At 40.1% G+C, this 20,261-nt stretch overlaps 1 protein-coding gene across 8 annotated transcripts in view; it reads left to right on the top strand.

The window, feature by feature from the left end:
* Positions 1 to 20,261, top strand: part of CD44 (CD44 molecule (IN blood group)) — a 93,853-nt gene that overhangs the window by 40,390 nt on the left and 33,202 nt on the right. For 4 of the 8 annotated variants that reach the window (XM_055281928.2, XM_055281926.2, XM_055281929.2 and 1 more), the window contains exons 3-5: positions 765 to 898; positions 7,646 to 7,714; positions 10,624 to 10,854. The exons of 1 other annotated variant lie outside the window; for it this stretch is intronic. In XM_055281928.2, the coding sequence (XP_055137903.1) occupies positions 765 to 898; positions 7,646 to 7,714; positions 10,624 to 10,854 (434 nt within the window). Of the gene's footprint in view, positions 1 to 764; positions 899 to 7,645; positions 7,715 to 10,623; positions 10,855 to 17,848; positions 17,978 to 19,225; positions 19,352 to 20,261 lie in introns of all 8 variants that reach the window. 3 more of the 8 variants (XM_055281923.2, XM_063640979.1, XM_055281925.2) reach the window with 2 other exon arrangements.

Below are 20,261 nucleotides of genomic sequence, written 5' to 3'. Positions count from 1 at the left end.
AGATACCTTGGTGGGGAGAGAGGGGCTATGCGTTTCTCTGGCTGTGCTCTTCTGGAAAGTTCCTGAGCTACATGAGCCGTTGCTATCTGCTTACTTAATTGCTATGACTCCCATTGTAATGATGGTTAATTTATTCCCAGTGGCAATAGAATTATGCCTGCAATGCTCAGGAGTCAGTGTGCTATGCTGTGTACTTGGCATATAAACAAGGCTTCATGTTTAGGGCAATGGAGTATGGAGTAAGGGGACTCACAGGAAAAGTTGTGGCTGAGAAAGAAGTGGGGGAATGGGACGTGAGGCAGGTCTGGAATGTGTGCACTGAAAGAAGCACCCCTTCCTATCTATGGAAGCCGGCCATTTTGTGTATTTTCTAGAAAACATGAAGGTAATCCAGAGCCAGCATGAATCTTGCATCAAAACTTCTCTCTTCTGTGACTCAGGCTTCCTTCTGTTTGTTCAAATAGACTCAACACTGCTGAACACAAATTTTAATTGAAACTAATTATCGCTTTCATGATTTTTTTTTAAAAAAGCTCTTTATAGGTCTCTAAATAAAATCACTTTGTTTCTATCAGTCTTGTTGATCTCTTTCCCTCTCTATGCTGTTATTTTTGGATTTCACATAACTCGGTTGTTGAAACCTCCAATATCCCTAGGGGTGAACTGAATGAAGAGTTGCACGGCGTTAAATGTCATTCAATGGGATATTATGAAATTCCCGTCTTAGCCATTTAGGTCAATATCCTCTTGTTTTTCTCTTACAGGTACGGGTTCATAGAAGGGCATGTGGTGATTCCCCGGATCCACCCCAACTCCATCTGTGCAGCAAACAACACAGGGGTGTACATCCTCACGTCCAACACCTCCCAGTATGACACATATTGCTTCAATGCTTCAGGTTGGTTCTCGGGGGGGGTGTCTGTTGGCATGAAAGGTTTTGGGAGCCTGGTCTTTGGAGCTCAGCCTAAGTGGGGATTCATGTAGCCTCCATTTACATAACAAATGCTCTCTCAATATCTGTACAGCAGAGTCAACATTCCTGTCTCCATGGAGCTTACATGCTAAATTGGGGAGGCAAACAATAAACAAATAAATATTAAATACCCTTCAGGAGTGTCCAATCTTTTGGCTTCCCTAGGCCACATTGGGAGAAGAATTGTCTTGGGCCCCACATAAATTACACTAAAACTAACAGTAGCTGATAAGCTAAAAAACAAGCAAACAAAAATCGCAGAAAAAAATCTCATAATGTTTTAAGAAAGTTTACGGATTTGTGTTGGACCACATTCAAAGTCATCCTGGACCACACGCAGCCTGTGAGCCGCCGGTTGGACAAGCTTGCCCTATATGAAGTCAGAAAGTGATACAAGCGCTATAAAAAAGAAAGCAAAATACGAGGCTAATGAGTGCTAGGGATGCTTTTATTTTCTGAGAAGGTGGTCAGGGAAAGTGCCTCCTGGACTGTTCTGAGAATATCAGTGCTCAGAGGGGAGAATGCCAAGGAATAAAGTCAGAGAGCTAAGCAAGGGCCAGCTAACAGGGGGTAATTCATTTTCAGTGTAATGGGAAGTCATTACAGGTTTTGAATAAGGGAGTGACATGAATCTAATGATAGCTTTGGGGTGTAAGTCAAATGTCTTAGCTGAGAGGTATTTATTATATGAGAGGGCTGGAAAAAAGCCTTGGAGAGTATATGGTATGCCTTTGACCTCTTAAATATCCCTTACCCAACAGTTGAAAGAACCAGAGAAGAAGAAACCTAAGTTAAGATGTAGATGCTAGGACACAGGCCCCTTTCTCTATGTCTTTGTGACTTTCTCCCAACCATTAACCTAGAAACTCAGGCTTATGAGCCTTATTCAAGTCCTGGCAAAATTAAAGAATTCTATGCATCATGAATTTTCAGAATTTTTTGAGAAGGATCAAAATTATAAATGTCAAATATCTGGATGCCACCTATCAAAAGTCTTATCTCTTAAACTGGGCCTTCTGTTCCCATGGAAGGTTTGAAGTTGGGTGAAGGGAAAGATGAAGCCTTTAGGTAAACTTGGTACATCTTGCTGGAGTATCAGTTTTCTCTAAAGATGGGAAGGGGATGTTAAATTACCTGGAAAGGGACTTAAGACATTATCAGCCCGAGACAAACACAGATATATACACACACGTATATATGTGTGTATATATATATATAAAATCAAGATATCACAGATATATATACCATATATATCAAATATAAATATATATATATACCATATATATGTATATGGTAGTAAAATATAAAAAGCTGCATGGATTTTTAAGCTATAAAAAGGACATCAACTTAACTATGAGATCTTTCTTCTACCTACTACTAAAAAAAAACAAAAATTAAAATTAATTGTGAGATTCCATCAGCGGCTTTAGTCTACACCACCCAGCCTTTGTTGTGTGAACAGTAGGGATCAGAGTGGAAATTCAGAGAAGAAATCTAGAGTTTAGGACAAAGTATCAGGGCTGGCTGGTTAAAATGGAGTGTGTGAAGCCAGTAGATTTTGACAAAAATTTACAGGTCACTAAACCTATCGAGAGACACACAAAACAGGAACAGAAAACTGTAGAATGTTTACTCCTCCCTGTTATATGAGTGCAGAACACAAATGGAGTTTGACCAAAGGGAAGGGAGTCCAGTTAACACTAAATAGTACACAACTCATACATACTCCGTTCCCATACCCATGTCTAGCATGTCATTCTAATGATTTTATAATGAGAAAACCACATATAAAAAAGCAAGAAATAGACATAGAGCAACATGTGGTTTAGCTAGCTCTATCTCAGTGCAACAGGTCAGAGGGAGACATTGGGAAAAGCTTGTGCTTTAGATGAAGAGGTTGGCTCAGTGGGAAAGGGCTGGCATGAGGCTATACACTCCAGAGTCTCTGGGCACTGCTTATTGCATCTCCCATTGAGTCTTGCTGAGTGAATGTATGCAATAAATTATGTAGTTTCATACCCACATTGTCTTACCTGTTTTACAAGTTGGTTTCACTTGCCAAAAGGAACCTCAACTCAAATAGGTAGAAGCTCACATTGTTTTATTGCCTGGCATCGAAGCCATCTAGGCAGGCTGCGACTGAGACTTGCTTCTATCCTTAATTTTGTTCATGAGGTTGGGCCCATCCCTGGAGTTGGGAGCAAGAGCATTGATTAATTTTCTTCTCTTTGGAGGGTTAGTTCAGTTGAAAAGTTTGAGAAGTACAGGGGGTGTGTTCCTTAGTAAAATGGATGAATTAAATAATAAAGCTAGAAGTAATATTTTTCCTTTTGTCTATTTTCCAAATTGACTCAATATCGATGGCTACTTTTGTAAGTTTTTATTTAAGTTTAAAGGGAATATTTATTGATCACCTCCATGTGCTCAGTACTGCACTAGGCACAGATGGGGTAAGAAAGAACTGGAGGCTACATTTCTTGTCTTACAGCAGTTAACAATCTTGTTGAAGCAATGAGACAAAAAAATAAAGAAACTGGAGAAGAGGATAAATGTGTTTAAGGATAAATAAATTCTAAATGTCTTGGATTAGAGTCAGATGATAGGGGTATTAAGTGAGCTAAAGATTTTGATAAACTGCCTTATGCAAAGGATTTCATTGCAAGGATCCCTGAATCTAATTTGGCCTGAAAGCTGCTAGCAGGTGGTCATGTCCCAGTGCTGGGATCCCCCCATAAAACGGCTCTAGGGACAAAAGTCAGCTTAATCTTAGTAGATAGCTTCCATAAGCTTAAGTTTTAGCAGTATTTTTAGAAAACATGGCCTGTGGCTAACAAATGAAAATAAGGCAGAACTTGAAAAGGCCTTTGTGATTTTTTTTCCCTCATTCTCAGGGATTGAGGCCCAACGTGAGCCTGGTGACTTCTATGTGAACACAGAACTGACTTGAATTGATTCATTTATTAAGCTTGCTTTCAGTCAAGTGCCTCATTTTCTTTTGAAGGTAGAATTAAAGGAAAGATTCTACATGTATTTGTTTATCCATTTCCTCCTTTATTCAACAACTATTTGAGAATATTTATGAGATACCTAAAATGTATCAAGCATTGAAGAGGGTGCCTTTCTATCTGGCAACCAGAGGTTAGTGGCTAGACCGAATAATTAATGTTTCTCTTGGTTATTTTGGTGTGGCGAAGCCAAGGTTTATGAGAATGCTCACCTCAGAGAATTTCTAACAAGTCCTCAGATTCAGGAACACCTCACCAGGTCTAGCTTTCCAAGCAGTACAGAGCTCATTAAATGGAAAGAAAGGCTATCTAATAAGGCCTTGGAATCCGACATGAGAGCATGAGTCTGTTAATTGCACATTTGGGTCACCATCCACTAAGCATATTTGCCAGATTTGATGTTCTTTATAAAAGTTAAGGTGAATTGGAGCATGAAGGGGGTCCATGTGAACACATGCTCTGATAATTTACAAAACTGTCTTAGGGTTTTTGACGTCATGCTCCATTCTATTACAACTTGCTGCCTGGAAATTCTCAGTGTACTGTTACTTGCAGTTATATTTGAAGTCGGGGGAGATTGTTTCATCCCTGGCATCAAGAAGCCTGGTTCCAGGTATGCACAATATACAAATATCAGAAGCATCTCATAGGTTGGGTCAGTTTCTGCTGATATTTCCAAGAGAAACAAGATAGATACTCCCCTAAATCTCCCAGGTTGGCTATATGCCCTTATTTTCAAGTGTAATAATTTTGGAAAATATTTTTGAAAACTGTAAAAAGCTAAATTAATATTATTACAGTCCCCCATGACCTTGTGAATTTATCGGAAGCAGGGACAGAAACATGCTCATCTTCTTTTCTCCTTTTTTTTTTTTTTAATTATACTTTAGGTTTTAGGGTACATGTGCACAATGTGCAGGTTTGTTACATATGTATCCATGTGCCACGTTGATTTCCTGCACCCATTAACTCGTCATTTAGCATTAGGTATATCTCCTAATGCTGTCCCTCCCCGCTCCCCCAACCCCACAACAGTCCCCGGAGTGTGATGTTCCCCTTCCTGTGTCCATGAGTTCTCATTGTGCAATTCCCACCTATGAGTGAGAACATGCGGTGTTTGGTTTTTTGTCCTTGCGATAGTTTACTGAGAATGATGTTTTCCAGTTTCATCCATGTCCCTACAAAGGATATGAACTCATCCTTTTTTATGGCTGCATAGTATTCCATGGTGTATATGTGCCACATTTTCTTAATCCAGTCTGGCATGTAAGTGTTGAGTAGGTGCTTAAAAATAATAAATGAAGAGTTATATCTGTAACTTCCTTTAATTATTTCTTATGGCATTACCATTTAAGGATAATCTAAATGCTTGACCTGTACATATTTGGAGACCCATTTAGGGGGCTAACATCTTAGGTGTGTTTACTGGAAGAACAGACCCTTGGGAAATTATATCAGTACTTTTTTCTTTTTTCATCCATTCAACACATTTTTATTGCATGTTTCTCTGTCCCCATCACACATAAATGTTCTGGCCAAGACAGATAAATTTATTACTCATCTGTGGAGCTTATATATTTCTAGGGAGGGAGGCAGGTAGCAGAAGGCAGGAATTGAGAGAAGTGCCATGAACAGCCATCAATAAGATGAATAAGGTAAGTTTATATAGTAGTAAACATGAAGAAGAAATGAGAGCAAGATGCTATGTGATGGTGACAGGTGTGGGGGAGTGATGAAGCAGTTTAGATTGGATGGTAAGGAATGGCCTCGCCAAGGAGGTGATATTTCTTTTTAAAGAAATCTGAGAAATCTTTTAGAACAGGCTTTGCAAGAATGGCTTTTCCTAAAACTTTCTGTTTTTTTCCAATTGAACGTATAAAACTGCCAGTTAGTTTCACTAACTGCCCAAAGAAATGGGCAGGTTAAGGTTATCCTCTTTATCTGTGGGAAAAGATGCTCCCGGGTACTAGGAAGCAAACAAAATCTGTTTTGTTCAACTTGTGTTTCTATCCACTTTTATAAGTACACAAAAATTATAGCAGGACACTTAAAATACTTGTGATAACAGCCCTTCTTGTGATAGCAGTCTGTCTGCCTGCCTGTCTTCCTCCCTCCCTCTCTCCATCCATCTATCCATCCATCTCCATCCATCCATCTCCTTCTTCCTCTTTGCCAGGAGCAATTCTGGGAGAAACTAACCTAACAAATAAATTTCCATTTTACATTTAAGTATGCACACGCACACAGTATAAAAGCTGTAATGCACAAATGGACTTAACCTTTCTATAAAGGCAAAACCGGCCGGGCGCGGTGGCTCACGCTTGTAATCCCAGCACTTTGGGAGGCCGAGGCGGGTGGATCACGAGGTCAGGAGATCGAGACCACGGTGAAACCCCGTCTCTACTAAAAATACAAAAAATTAGCCGGGCGTGGTGGCGGGCGCCTGTAGTCCCAGCTACTCAGAGAGGCTGAGGCAGGAGAATGGCGTGAACCCGGGAGGCGGAGCTTGCAGTGAGCCGAGATTGCGCCACTGCACTCCAGCCTGGGCGACAGAGCGAGACTCCGTCTCAAAAAAAAAAAAAAAAAAAAAAAAAAGGCAAAACCAGTTTAAAGCTCTCTGAGGTTTTAGAGCTCAATACAAGGTTTAGTCACAGAATAAAGCACTTTGGCATGAATGGAAGGTTGCTTCAGCTACTCTCCAGTCTGCTTTTAAGACACAAGGAACGGAATGGAGGGTGGAAGTTTCAGGGCCTGTTGTCAGGGGGCTTGAGATAGTGCTGCTCAGAGGGCTACCAGTAACATCTGTGGATGATCAGTCAGGCCCAAGATTCAGGCAGAAATCTTTATTCCTAAAGCAAGGGATGAAAGAGTAGAGGACAAATGGAGAACAAGAGAAAAAAACCCAGAAATGCCCATGATGAGATATGCCAAAACAGTAACCTTGAAAAATATTCTGGGCACCTAGGCCAAAGATGGTCAACCTCAGAAGCAACATGCTGAGAAGCAGTCTATACAGAGTAAGCACTTAAAAAGATCGGCTAAATTAATAAATACATTATTACATTAATGAAAGACTAGAGATTCATTTGGTTTTTAATATTTCAGCTGAGTAAATTCTTTGTTGTGATTATGTTATTTGAACCTTCAGATTGTCATGCTGTTCATGTTGATAAACATTTGATTGTGTGTCTGCCATGTTTTCTCATCATTTCTGTGGACTTCCCAGATTATAAATGATTTTCTCATGATAGTTCATACTTTTAAATTTTTTTACAACGTTCCTACATTACTTTTATAATCACAAATTTAAAAAATCCTCCCTAATGTGTTTGCATTAGAGAAGGAGCCATGTCTATCTTATTTAAAATTGTACCCCCAGGCTTCCACAGTGCCTGATATAGAATGTATATTTATTAATGAATGAATTCACTGGGGTGGGAAAATTTCTGGAAACTTCATAAGTTCCAGAAATTTATGAAATCAAGTAAAAATGGAGAATGCATCACGAAAGGCAGAGAAATTCCTAGCCAACTTAGGAGTTTTGGAAAAAGAAAGTTATCTGAGACAAGTTATAATAAAACTCCATCCTAACTGACTAATAAAAATGAGGATAGATTTTCCTCATATTTTTAAAGGGTTCTCATCCTTTTTTTTTTCTACCTCATAGCTCCACCTGAAGAAGATTGCACATCAGTCACAGACCTGCCCAATGCCTTTGATGGACCAATTACCATAAGTATGTCTCTCTTCTAACCTTAATTAAATTTTCCTATTTTGGGGAAAGGGCTCAGGTGTGTTCTCTGTGGTATATTTGAATAGAATATTAGGCCGGGTGTGGTGGCTCACTCCTGTAATCCCAGCACTTTGGGAGGCTGAGGTGGGTGGATCACTTGAGGTCAGAAGTTTGAGACCAACCTGATCAATATGGCGAAACCTTATCTCTACTAAAAATACAAAATATTAGCTGGGCGTAGTGGCAGGTGCCTGTAATCCCAGCTACTCGGGAGGCTGAGGCAGGAGAATTGCTTGAACCCAGGAGGCAGAGGTTGTAATGAGCTGCGACCGTGCCACTGCTCTCCAGCCTGGACAACAGAGTGAGACTCCATTTCCAAAAAAAAAAAAAAAGAGTCATTTCCCTAGGTAAGGACAGTTGGCTTTCATTCAGTGTCCCTTCCCTTTTTTCTACAATGACTTGAAACTGCTCTCTGGTTTACACTCATGCATCGTTCCTCAAACTTCAGTCATTTGAAAACTACTTTCACATTTTTTTTTGGCATCTCTATACGTACAATGCTCTCATTTACTTGATATTTTTTATTTAATTGATCCATTGTTTTCTAATTAAAATACATTTATTTTTAAAAAGAAATTGCACATGGAAAACCAACATCACATCATAAACAGAAGGCAACCTTAATAATAAACTTAAATGTAAGAAAAATTAAATAATGTTCTTAATTTGTAGCTGCTGAAAGCTCTGGGTCTGAGTCACGTTCTCTCTTATAGAGGGATTAATAAGTGTCAGGTGTAGGGGCATTTTGGCCCCAATTAGCAATCTTCTGTTTGATATAACTGAAGTATTGAAAGATACTCATGAAGGATATAAACTTCCTGATATGCGTTTTGACATTATTTATACCACATCCATCTTAAATCATCCTGATATTTGATTATCTACAGATGCATATATTTGGGCACTTTTTAAAAATAGACATGGGGGTCTCACTATGTTGTCCAGCCTGGTCTTGAACTCCTGGGCTCAAGCAATCCTCCTTCCTCAGCCTCCCAAAGTGCCAGGATTACAGGCATGAGCCACCATGCCTGGTCTATTCCAGCACTTTAGAAATCAGAAAATCTCAACCAGAACTTTCAAATAGGCTAACCTGCTAACCCTGATCTTACTGCCTCTGAGCCTCATTTAACGGGAAACAGTACAGTGCTGAGGAGGTCTGATTTCTGCTTCCTCACAGCTGGACACTGACAGTGTGCACAGGCATGATGTTGGCAGTGGCAGAGGGATGAGAATCTTCATACACCATACAAACCCAGCCCCACATTGTTATGTAAGGAATTGTCCCTGACCTGTGCCTTGCAATAGGAAGGGGGAGGCTTCACACCATGATGGCTATGACATGAGATGTGCTGTCTCAGTCAGGCCTGCTTTGAATTCCTAGTTCCTCACCATGTGTGAGATTTTAGACGAGTGACTGATCCTCAGTTTTCTCATTCATATAATGGAACAACCTATGAGAATATTCAGGAAATTTGTAAAAGACACTATGTCTAATGTATGCCCAGCCCGTAGTAGATGTTTAATAAATGCCCTGTTTCTTTGATGCCCACAGTTCTCTTTTGAAGTCCAGACCTGTAAGAGTGTGGTCAACAATATTTCCTTGTCAAATCCTCACCTGCAGGGTGATTGAGACCTTGATTTTCTTCTCATTTATGTATTATTAATAGTTCCACTTGAGGCTTGCCATAGTGGCTCACTCCTGTAATCCCAGCACTTTGGGAGGCTGAGGCAGGCAGATCACCCGAGGTCAGGAGTTCAAGACCAGCCTGGCCAACACGGTGAAACCGCATGTCAACTAAAAACACAAAAATTAGCTGGGTGTGGTGGCATGCACCTGTAGTCCCAGCTACTTGGGAGGCTGAGGCAGGAGAGTTGCTTGAACCCAGGAGGCGGAGGCTGCTGCATGCCGAGATTGCACCACTGCACCCCAGGCTGGGCAACAGAGTGAGACTCCATCTTGAAAAAAAAAAAGTTTCATTTGAGCAAGCTAAATAGGTGGCCAAAAAAGAACCTTTAGTCCCATCAATGCAATACAGCAGAAAATAATTTCATCTAAATGCACACTTACATAGTGAGTGGCCCAGACTTGAGAGCAGCAAATACTTCTAGGGAGGAATAATGAATGAATGCATTCAGGCTTTTTCTTCTCCAGTTCATCCCAGTCATTTGTTGAAACCACAGATGTTGATCTTCATGTATATCTGTGCTTGTTAATTTCCAGGTTGAATTTCACAGAGAACTGCAAAGGCTCTGTCTGTATTTAGAACTGCTGATTTCCTAGCCAGAAGTGGGTGTTTGCACAAGCGGACAAAACTTGCCCCTTAAAAAAGAAAATCAAAATCTTCATCAATTTGCAGATGTATCTTCCCTGCTGAGGCTATTAGTCTGCTACTTCAAATCCTTTTCGGAGGAATATATGGAATTAATAGCAACACATTTTATATGTACTTCAGAAGGGAGAGTAGGGAAACAAGTGGGAGGATGATTATTCATTGAGCATCCACTGTATTTTGAATACTGTGCTGAGCACTTTACTTACAATGTATCACATAATCCCCATTTTACAAATGAGGAAACTGAAGCTCAGAGTTGCCTTGTCCAGAGCTCTATGAAGCTGGGATTCAAACATGGGGATGGGACTCCCCAGTACTTCCTTGTTTCCTGCCTCATCCCCAGGTTGTGTGGGGGCTGGGAGGGTGCACTTTCTTAGTGCATCTGCTACTCTCTCCCGCCACCGGATAGGTGTTTTTCATTACAAAGGAAAATAGCTTTGAAGTCACTATGTTAAACGCTAATCCACATGCTCAAAATATGAGCTGTGAAGTTCTGTAAGTACCTTTTCTCTCTCCCAGCTATTGTTAACCGTGATGGCACCCGCTATGTCCAGAAAGGAGAATATAGAACGAATCCTGAAGACATCTACCCCAGCAACCCTACTGATGATGACGTGAGCAGCGGGTCCTCCAGTGAAAGGAGCAGCACTTCAGGAAGTTACATCTTTTACACCTTTTCTACTGTACACCCCATCCCAGACGAAGACGGTCCCTGGATCACTGACAGCACAGACAGAACCCCTGCTACCAGTAAGGAGAATAAATCACTGAGCTTCCCAATAGCAATTCCTTGGCAAAATGTCTCTGACCTTCCTGAGTATTGCACACTCACGTTCTGATTTTCTCATCTCTATACAGCTAGAAGTTGGTGATGCCATTCAGGGAGGTGGGCTCTTGTGGTTGTCAGTAAACTGCATGCATTGACTACTACTGCCTACCTTTTTTCCCTCATCTATAACTGTTTTACTTACCTTGGCATAAGAAGTGCCATATTGGAAGTTTTATTTTGGGGAGAGCCCTTCTTATTCTCTTGTCCCCAGGTATACAGTGACAATTCAAGCCCGATATGAAAACTGTTTTCATTTTTTCATGTTTCCTTCTTGTTCTTATCCACCTATGGATAAGATTGTTTTCATAAAGTTGGGATCATAGAGTTTGCATACCACTGCACTAGCACCTTTTAAAAAATCCACTTATGCCTGAGGTTGCAATTTTTTGAATTTGCAATCAGACCTTGGTGATGACCTTGAGCAGTAGGATATAAATAACTCCCACATGCTTAGCGTTCCAATAATGGAACAGTAGGCATACATGGGTCAACTGTGGCTTTTTATGTTTTAACTTGATTTACACTCATACTATTGATAGTGTAATATTCAGTGATTTTCACCAACCGTGATTTACTCAACAATTCCTTTGTTTTTGGTCCAAGGAAGCATATCTGGAGTAGTTTTCTGGTGAAATTAAATCAGCTTAAGAGCTTCATAATCCAGGCTGTTGGGGAATGTTCTCAATACTTACTTGGTGTGTGGGGGTAATTCATTACTTAGGGCTGCAAGAGTGGAAGTATGTAAACATTGCGTTCCATTCCTTTGGAGTTTGCCCCTTGCGCTTCAGCTCCACTGGAAAGTGTTTACATCTCTCGTCTCCTGTTTCCCTCTTTGCTTTTCTTCTCCGGTTTGTTTTGAAACGGGCTCCCAGATGGGCCATGTTCCTCCAGTGGAGAATTAATCAAACTCAAATAGGGCATCTGCCTCTGGAGCGGTTTTCCTAGTATGGTGTGGGTTTTCTCTTTTCCTGGCTATAGCTCCTGAGGGGTGAAACTTGGGCCTCCAAAGAGCGTGGCAGAAATGCGCTGGCTTGTGAATATTCAAGACAGGGCCCTTCTCTATTTGTTGTCACCCAGAAGCCAGGGAAACCCCCACAGCACGATGATTTCATTTAAGGTCACTTGCACAATAGTGTTTTAAATTTCTGTCAGTCTCTGGCTGAGGGCATGATACAAATAGGCTTGGGGTTCCCATCACTCCCTGCACATTCTTTGAAGCTTTTTAAAAAGCAGATTTTTCGGCCGGGCGCGGTGGCTCACGCCTGTAATCCCAGCACTTTGGGAGGCCGAGGCGGGCGGATCACGAGGTCAGGAGATCGAGACCATCCTGGCTAACATGGTGAAACCCCGTCTCTACTAAAAATACAAAAAATTAGCCGGGCGTGGTGGCGGGCGCCTGTAGTCCCAGCTACTTGGGAGGCTGAGGCAGGAGAATGGCGTCAACCCAGGAGGCGGAGCTTGCAGTGAGCCAAGATAGCGCCACTGCACTCCGGCCTGGGCAAAAGAGCGAGACTCCTTCTCAAATATAAAAAAATAAAAAAAAAAGCAGATTTTTCAAGCTGCCCATGCTTTCTTGGGTTATTGGCCCTGTTGAGTTTGCATTGGCTTACTGTTTGTAGTCCCGTGGGCAACCCTTCTTGAGAGAGGCTTCTGCAAACAAAGCAGGCAGTGCTGCTAGCCACTCACTGCTTCTCAGTTTCCCTGTCTTTTTAAAGTAACCATGTCGAAGGTGCTTATCATTATGGCATGCAATTTTGTCAGATGTTGGCAAACACAATAATTAGTGGTCTCAGCAGGAAGGAGAATAGGTCTACCCTAAAGTACCACTTCCCACCAAAGAAGAAAATCCTGATAAACCTAACTTGTGGGGACTACACGTAGTTAACATTCAAGCCACTAATAGCCTATATAAAACAGTATTTCATGAGTGTTTTAAAAAAGGCAATTAGCACATTTTATTAACCCCTATAGAATATCTCTTCAGAACTGTATCTTCCCTTCCTAAGTTAGTCAGCAAACGTATTTTGAGAACCTACTACGTACCAGGCCTATTAGAATGCTTGGGATCCAAGGATAAACGTGGTTAGGAAGTGATATTGGAGAGAGGCAAGGATTACTGAGATATTTATTCATTCAATCAATATTTGAGGTCTTCTGTATGCCAGACACTGCTCTAGGATGCTAGGAATTCAGAGTTGGACTTACCTTCATGGAGACTACATATTATTCATTTAGAAATCAGGGAAAAGGAGTGTTTATGAGACTTAACTAAAACATAGTTCAGGATTTGAGCTGAGAAATGAATTGTGCCTTTCTCCTCCCAGATAAATTAATTAAGTTTCCTTCAGCAACTAAAAAAGAAAGAGACTAATGAGTCTACCAGATGAGTCCAGGGCTAACCTGAGAGTCGCTGAAGTACTATAGGACCCAAGGGGACCAGTAGCAGCTCCAAGTGGATCACTTCATGCAAAGAAAGGTACCAAAGCAAACAACCTGGTGGAAACTTGAACGTTGCATGATGGCATGCCAGGAAAAGTCAGCACTGAAAGGTTCCTGAGTAGAATCGTATTTCTAAAGTCCAGTGAGGAGATTTGCAAACTTTATCACTGTTGGACTGACAGCTGGGACAGAGTGAGAGGGAGTGATTGCAAAGCCTCCCTCATGCATTGTAGGAGGGCAGGGGTCAAGAGGAGTGCTGGCTGAGAGCATAGAAGAAGCTGTCTTTGGCTCGGCTGGCTCATTCCTTCCTGAAGGGCCTGTAGTGGGTGGCAACAGGGACAGCTAGTAAGAATAACCATCTGGGTAGCTTTAGGCTTCCAGCTACCCAGGCTGTGTATCTTGAGTGTCATCAGGCCTGTTGGTGACCTGGAACTCCCTGGGATCAAGAAACCTAAACTAATTCAGGAAGCAGACTGCTGCCTTGGAACACTGTATTTCCTTGTCTTCTGGGTGTCAAAGGAATAATTTCTTTCTTTTTTTTTTATTTTCAGATCTGATAGGGCCTATTTGTGTGGGGAAAATTAGAAATTCTGCTGGCTAGGCAGTAGCTTTTTCCATTTAACCCCCTCATACCACTCCTTTCAGGAAGACAAAAATCACGCCTATTTCTATCTTGTTCTTGTAGGTTTGTTTCCTCTGGTACTATTTTTTCCTGGTGTACTATTGGGTGAGGGTAGTGGGAATTATGCATCTTTAATAAAGTTTCTGAGGTGAGAATGTGGTGTCTGTGGATTTTCCCGGGGATGCTCAGGTTTGTCTGCAGGCTTCATGGGTAAAATTGGCCCCTATTTCTCTACTCTCTGTTCTGAACTAATATGTCCTTTACAGCAGGGGTGTCCAGTCTTTTGGCTTCCCTGGGCCACATTGGAAGAAGAAGAATTGTCCTGGGCCACACAAAAAATACACTAACACTAACCATAGCTGATGGGATAACAAAAAAAAAAATCTCATAATGTTTTAAGAAAGTTTATGAATTTTTGTTGGGCCACATTCAAAGCCATCCTGGATCACATGCGGCCCACAGGCTACGGGTTGGACAAGCTTGATTTAGAGGACAGAACATACTGTGCCAGCTGTTGGCATTTGATATAGATAGAGTCAAAGTTTTTAACCAAGGGTTCATGGACCTTCAGTAGGTTCAATGGTAGACCATAAGGCATTCTAGAACTATCTGAAATAATATGCAAAATTTTGAGTGTGTATATGTAGCATCACTTTTTTGAGGAAGGAGGTCATAATGTAGATTTTCAAAGGGATATATAATTTAAAGTGGTTTTTTAAAATCTCAGCTGGCTTAAATTAGATATTTATCCTGATGGTTTTTGCCATTCCGTTTCAATAAGGAAACATGCTGGACTCAAGTCAAACTTGAGAGTCGAATGAGAGATTTTAAATTGTAAAATGTTACTGATGATATTTTTTCTAATTTGAGAAAAGTCCGGAATTTCTCTAACTTTGCCAATTCTGGGTTTTGTCGAAACACATATTCAGTTAGAATAAAAAGTGCCAGAAATGATAGATGGATACCTGAGGAAGCTTTATCTGATTTCAACACTTTGAACACATTTTCTTTGCAAAGTTCCTGCTGAAGTATGAAGTTTGACCTGAGGGTGATGCGTGTGGGTGTAGCTTTGAAATGCCAGTTGTCATCACAAGCTACTTGGGTACAATGCTAGACAGATGTGAAAAATACACACCAGCAACCCAAAGATAATCCAAAGATAAATGAATGAAAGCAGTCATTTGAAATTCTGCTTCGAAAACCTCCAGTTCATGGCTCAGTCGCCCAATCAAGTAAATAGAAAATCTCTTTCCTTCACAGGTTATTAAGTTGCTGCTTGATTTTGCTTTGATCATGAATTCAGGGGGTTCAGTTTGAAGAATCAGTAGCATGAAATTTATACCCATGCGGAATTTGCATTTCTGATGTTGTCCTAAGATTGTGGGAGATGTTAGGAGTCTGGAAAGATAAAACCAGGCCTAGATTTTCTTTTCTGATTATCATTCAATAATAGATACAGACATCATATATAGGCAGAACTGAAAGTAAAGATTTATAGAGGGAATATCACTAAGTGATATTTTCATAATTGATCCAGTTACTTCAACTGTGCACTCAAACAGCCACGCAACAGCTCAGGAGAAAAATAACTGGATATGGTCCTGGTTTGGTAATTCACAGCCTAAGACTCAGGATCTCACAACAACAGCAACGACAACTAAACTGCTTCGTCTTTTGCTTATCAGCTCTCCTGGATGTCAGATCTTTTAGTGTTAGGGGAGAAGACGTCCATTATCACATCAAATCTTCTTCATCATTCTTAGTGAGAATAGGGTCTCGTACCACTTCATATATCAGCAAAGCCTGTGGATCTGGGGATATGATTGATATTCTTAAATGTCTTGTATGTTTTCTTTTTGGCAATGTGTATATAGAATCGGAATGATTTTTCCATCAGAGGAAGGAAAAACTATGAATCAATAGTTTTGAATGAATGAATGAAATTATGAAAAACTACAAATGAATGAATTGACTGTGTGAATCAATGAGAAAATGTCCTTTAGAAAGAAGTCTGCCGGAAAGTGCAGGCTTCTCCTTTCTGCTGATCTGATTCTCACAGCCAATGATAGGAGAAGGAAATGCAGATTTCTCTCATCAAAGTGTAGGCCCTGAACCCTTCTTTGGACACTTAAAATCTCAACTGTAAAATGTAGGAAATGACCTGTTGCTCCATATCAGAATCTAGGCCTCTAACAAGCTCCCTGGGTTTGTGGCTTTTAGCTGTATATCCCTGCAAAGTGTATTGATAAAGGAGCTTTGGGGGAAAATGATTCAAAGCATGTAAAAATGGGAGATTACAAGGACACCTCCATTTACTAACTTTCATTGATGGAGGTAATGGCCATATTTCAAAATAACTAGGCATTCTTTCTGCAGAGGGGAGTAATAAACATGGAAAAATTATTCTTTACATTTGTTTGCCTTATATGACATTGGATAAATTATATTCTTTACTTCTATAAATAATCGTGAGGAAAATAGTGCTCATGTTATGTTATGGTTGCCATATCACAATGTCTAAGATCATGCGGGGTGGGGAGAGGGGATAGAGAGACTGCAGAATAAAGAAAATGCTATTTTAAAATGTTGACAATATTTATCTTCATAGGACAAATAATGTGAAGGAAAAGGTCTTTTTGGCAGTGTTCCATCTTGGGTCATTTTTGGGCTTTCTTGATAGCTGAAAAAAAAATCTAACTCACCTTACTATTGTGTTTGGAGATGATGGTTTCAGCCTCTCTGCTTGAACTTTTTCTCAGTTTTTTGTCTACTGTTAGCTCACATTCTTCCAATGCATATTTTTGGGCATTATTGGTTACAGAAATGGCAGTCTTTGGAGATTTTTAAATCAAGACACTTGCTTCTGGTCTTATTAGCGAGATCACTGAGGTCACTTCATCTCTGTCTGTCTTTCCTGATTGATTATCCTATTTTCAAAGAATGAGACTCAAAATGTCCTGTTCTGCTTTGCAAAATATCGTTTGACATAAGAAATTACCTTGGGCAAGGTTCTGAGAGGATTTGGAATCTAAATGGAGAAAAGTGGAGAGGCATATTTTTCAATCTTCTACTTCTATGTCATTTTCCCTGTGGGTTGGATTGTTAAGATTATGTATCTATTGCTGGCAGAAATATCATATCCTAAATTCTTGGAGAATGATATGGGTTGCCCAAGATTGTATAGATGATTAAGGAGCTAGGACTCTGAAGAGCTGGGTTTTAGAATCATAAACTCTCAGATTTGGAAAGGATGTTAAATGGTCTGGTTCAATCAACACTTCTAATCATTTAATCTCTTACACAACTTTCCTGCCAAGTGATCTTCCTGACTATGGGAAACAATACTTTATGAAGAAGCTAATTGTTGGATAGTTCAGATTATTGGTTTTTTAAATCCAACATTTGGAAGAACATTAACGTCCCTGAAATTTTTACCACAGATCCTAATTTGGCCTCATGGATCCAAAGACAAAAAATTTAATCCCTCTTTTACATTATATAGACTTTCAAAATTCAAAGACGGCTCTCATGGGTTCCTGGAGCCCTCACTCTTGCTAATTAGGCTTCTGACTTCAGACCAGTCAGAAGCTCTGTCCAGCACAATTTTTAAATCTTTAAGATCAGGAGCATGAACCAGATGATATTTAAGATCCTTCCCCCTCTGACATTCTATAAACTTCAGTTTGAGTCTCTGAAAAAATTGGAACTTTTTTGCTTTTTCCCTTTCTTTTCACCATCTATATCAAATATAGATGATTCTCTTGAGTAGTAAAAGAGTACAAGCATATTCAATGCTATTTCTTAGGAACTGTTAATTAATCTTTCAACAATCAATTCAATCATGATTACAACAGCTTTGATGAGCGCTAGTGCTACAGCAACTGAGAGAGCAACCAAGAGGCAAGAAACCTGGGATTGGTTTTCATGGTTGTTTCTACCATCAGAGTCAAAGAATCATCTTCACACAACAACACAAATGGCTGGTAATGAGTTATTATTATCTCATAGCGTATGTTTTCCTGACAGCCTTGAATAATTTTGATTGACCTCTGGGATGTTATTAAAGCCTAACGTTCCTTCTATTCTCACAAATTTTTGTTATGACTTTAGAAGGATCATTATCTCTGGTATCTGTTTGTCTGCTTGTATGGCACCAACAAGCAGATTTCTTCTTTCTAATCTATGGATTAGTATAGCCCAGGAGAAGGCTAATACAGAGACTACGAAACGGGAATAAGTTTTTTTAACGATATGGCAAAATTGTGACTCTGAAAGATCATTCATGTATATTCTAAAATTACCACAGTCATAAAAAGTCTTGGACTTTCATGAGGAAATAGCATAGCTAGATCTGAAAAAATATAGAAAATCTTCATCAGTGGAACTATTCTTGGGGTAGACACTAATCATATGAAAAGACAAATGCTCATTCCCTAAGATAGCCTGAATCTCATTTAAAATGTAGAAAATCCCTTTTTAGTAAAGAGACATCTTCTACAGCAACCACTGAGAAGAAGTGGAAGTTTTTCATCTCCTTTTTTTATTCAAAAAGAAAAAGAATTTCTCAATTTCTCAACCACAGTTCGCTTTAGTTAACCCCTTTGATTGCCTAATAATGCCAAAAATGATTTCTCTGTTAATTGGCTTCACGTTTTTGCTCTATGCTGAAGTAGTGTTGGGAACTGCAGTGTAGCTTCCATCTCTGTTTGGAGGTACACTGATCTGAACTGATACTAGAGAAGATAAAAAATGAATTAGCAAATTGTGAACACAATGAAATGACTGACGTAGGTGTAGATTCCAATATTTTTCTGAAGGTGTCTTGACAAGAAAAAAAAAAAAAAAAGGAGGCACGTGTGAAACCTTTCCATTCTGTTCTTGATGGCTTGGCTTTAATGGCATATGGTTAATGAGTTAATAATAAACATATCTGAAAGTGTGGGGGAGTTTTCATTGGCCTTTAAAAACTTATATGGTGAGATTATGTCCACACTTATTCTTTCAGCTTTCTTAAAGAGAATATTCAGTTTTAAAGATCATAGCCACTTGTTTTGAGATTTATGTATTAGCTTCGGAGATCAGAACATAAGAATTTGGGGTATGCAATCAACTCCCTCACTTTCTTTTAAAAATCCTGGGAAATCCATTATGTCTTCTGTGCCTGATTTTCTTCCTTTGCAAGTGGGTTGCCTGGCGTACAGCTCAGCCACTAATGCAAGTCACCACAACAGGTACATCTTCAAATACCATCTCAGCAGGCTGGGAGCCAAATGAAGAAAATGAAGATGAAAGAGAGAGACACCTCAGTTTTTCTGGATCAGGCATTGATGATGATGAAGATTTTACCTCCAGCACCAGTAAGAATAATCAATTACAGTACAGCCATTTATGCAAGGCTTATTGATTAATCTGAGTGATACCAAATTGTATCTCTCTTGAGAAGTAGTTAATGTGAAAAATGGGTGAACCTGTGATCATACGTTAGTTATATCTTGATGAGATTATGGAAGAAGAAATAGAATGTTTTGAGAAGTGGGGAAAATATCTCACGAAATTTCTCTTGTCTCATGTTCTTCCTGTTTTATTTATCTATGAGGTCTACTGCTACAGATTGTCTTTGAATGATCAGGCTTTATCAGAGAATGACATTAAAACAGTACAAAAAATGTACATTGTGTACTTACTGTGCTAGGTGCTGGAAACACAAAGATGAAAAGAGCCAGAGCCTTTGCCTTTCAGGAGCTCATGGTCTGTTGGAGCAATAGACTTGAAGAATGTGATTAGGAGGGTATTAATTAAAAGTTGTAGGCCGGGTGCGGTGGCTCACGCCTGTAATCCCAGCACTCTGGGAGGTCGAGGCGGGCAGATCACGAGGTCAGGAAATCGAGACCATCCTGGCTAACACAGTGAAACCCCATCTCTACTAAAAAATACAAAAAATTAGCCGGGCATAGTGGCAGGTGCCTGTAGTCCCAGCTACTCGGGAGGCTGAGGCAGGAGAATGGCGTGAACCCAGGAGGAGATCGCACCACTGCACTCCAGCACTCTAGCCTGGGTGGCAGAGCCAGACTCTGTCTCAAAAAAAAGAAAAAAAAACGTTGTAGATGTTCCTAAATTGAAGGCCCTAAAGGCTTAAATGATGGGAGCTAGAACTCAAGAATTATCTTAGTTAATCAAAACCCAGCTGAGGTCAAAGGAACAAATCCAGAGTTTTAACAAATGAGCTGCACACCAATATAGAAGAAAGACCTTGAAGGGAAGGGCAAA

The sequence above is a fragment of the Symphalangus syndactylus genome, chromosome 6 (assembly GCF_028878055.3).
Source record: "Symphalangus syndactylus isolate Jambi chromosome 6, NHGRI_mSymSyn1-v2.1_pri, whole genome shotgun sequence".
Lineage (NCBI taxonomy): Eukaryota > Metazoa > Chordata > Mammalia > Primates > Hylobatidae > Symphalangus > Symphalangus syndactylus.
Note: the sequence above shows the minus strand (reverse complement) of the source record. Positions and strands in the feature narration are given on the sequence as shown.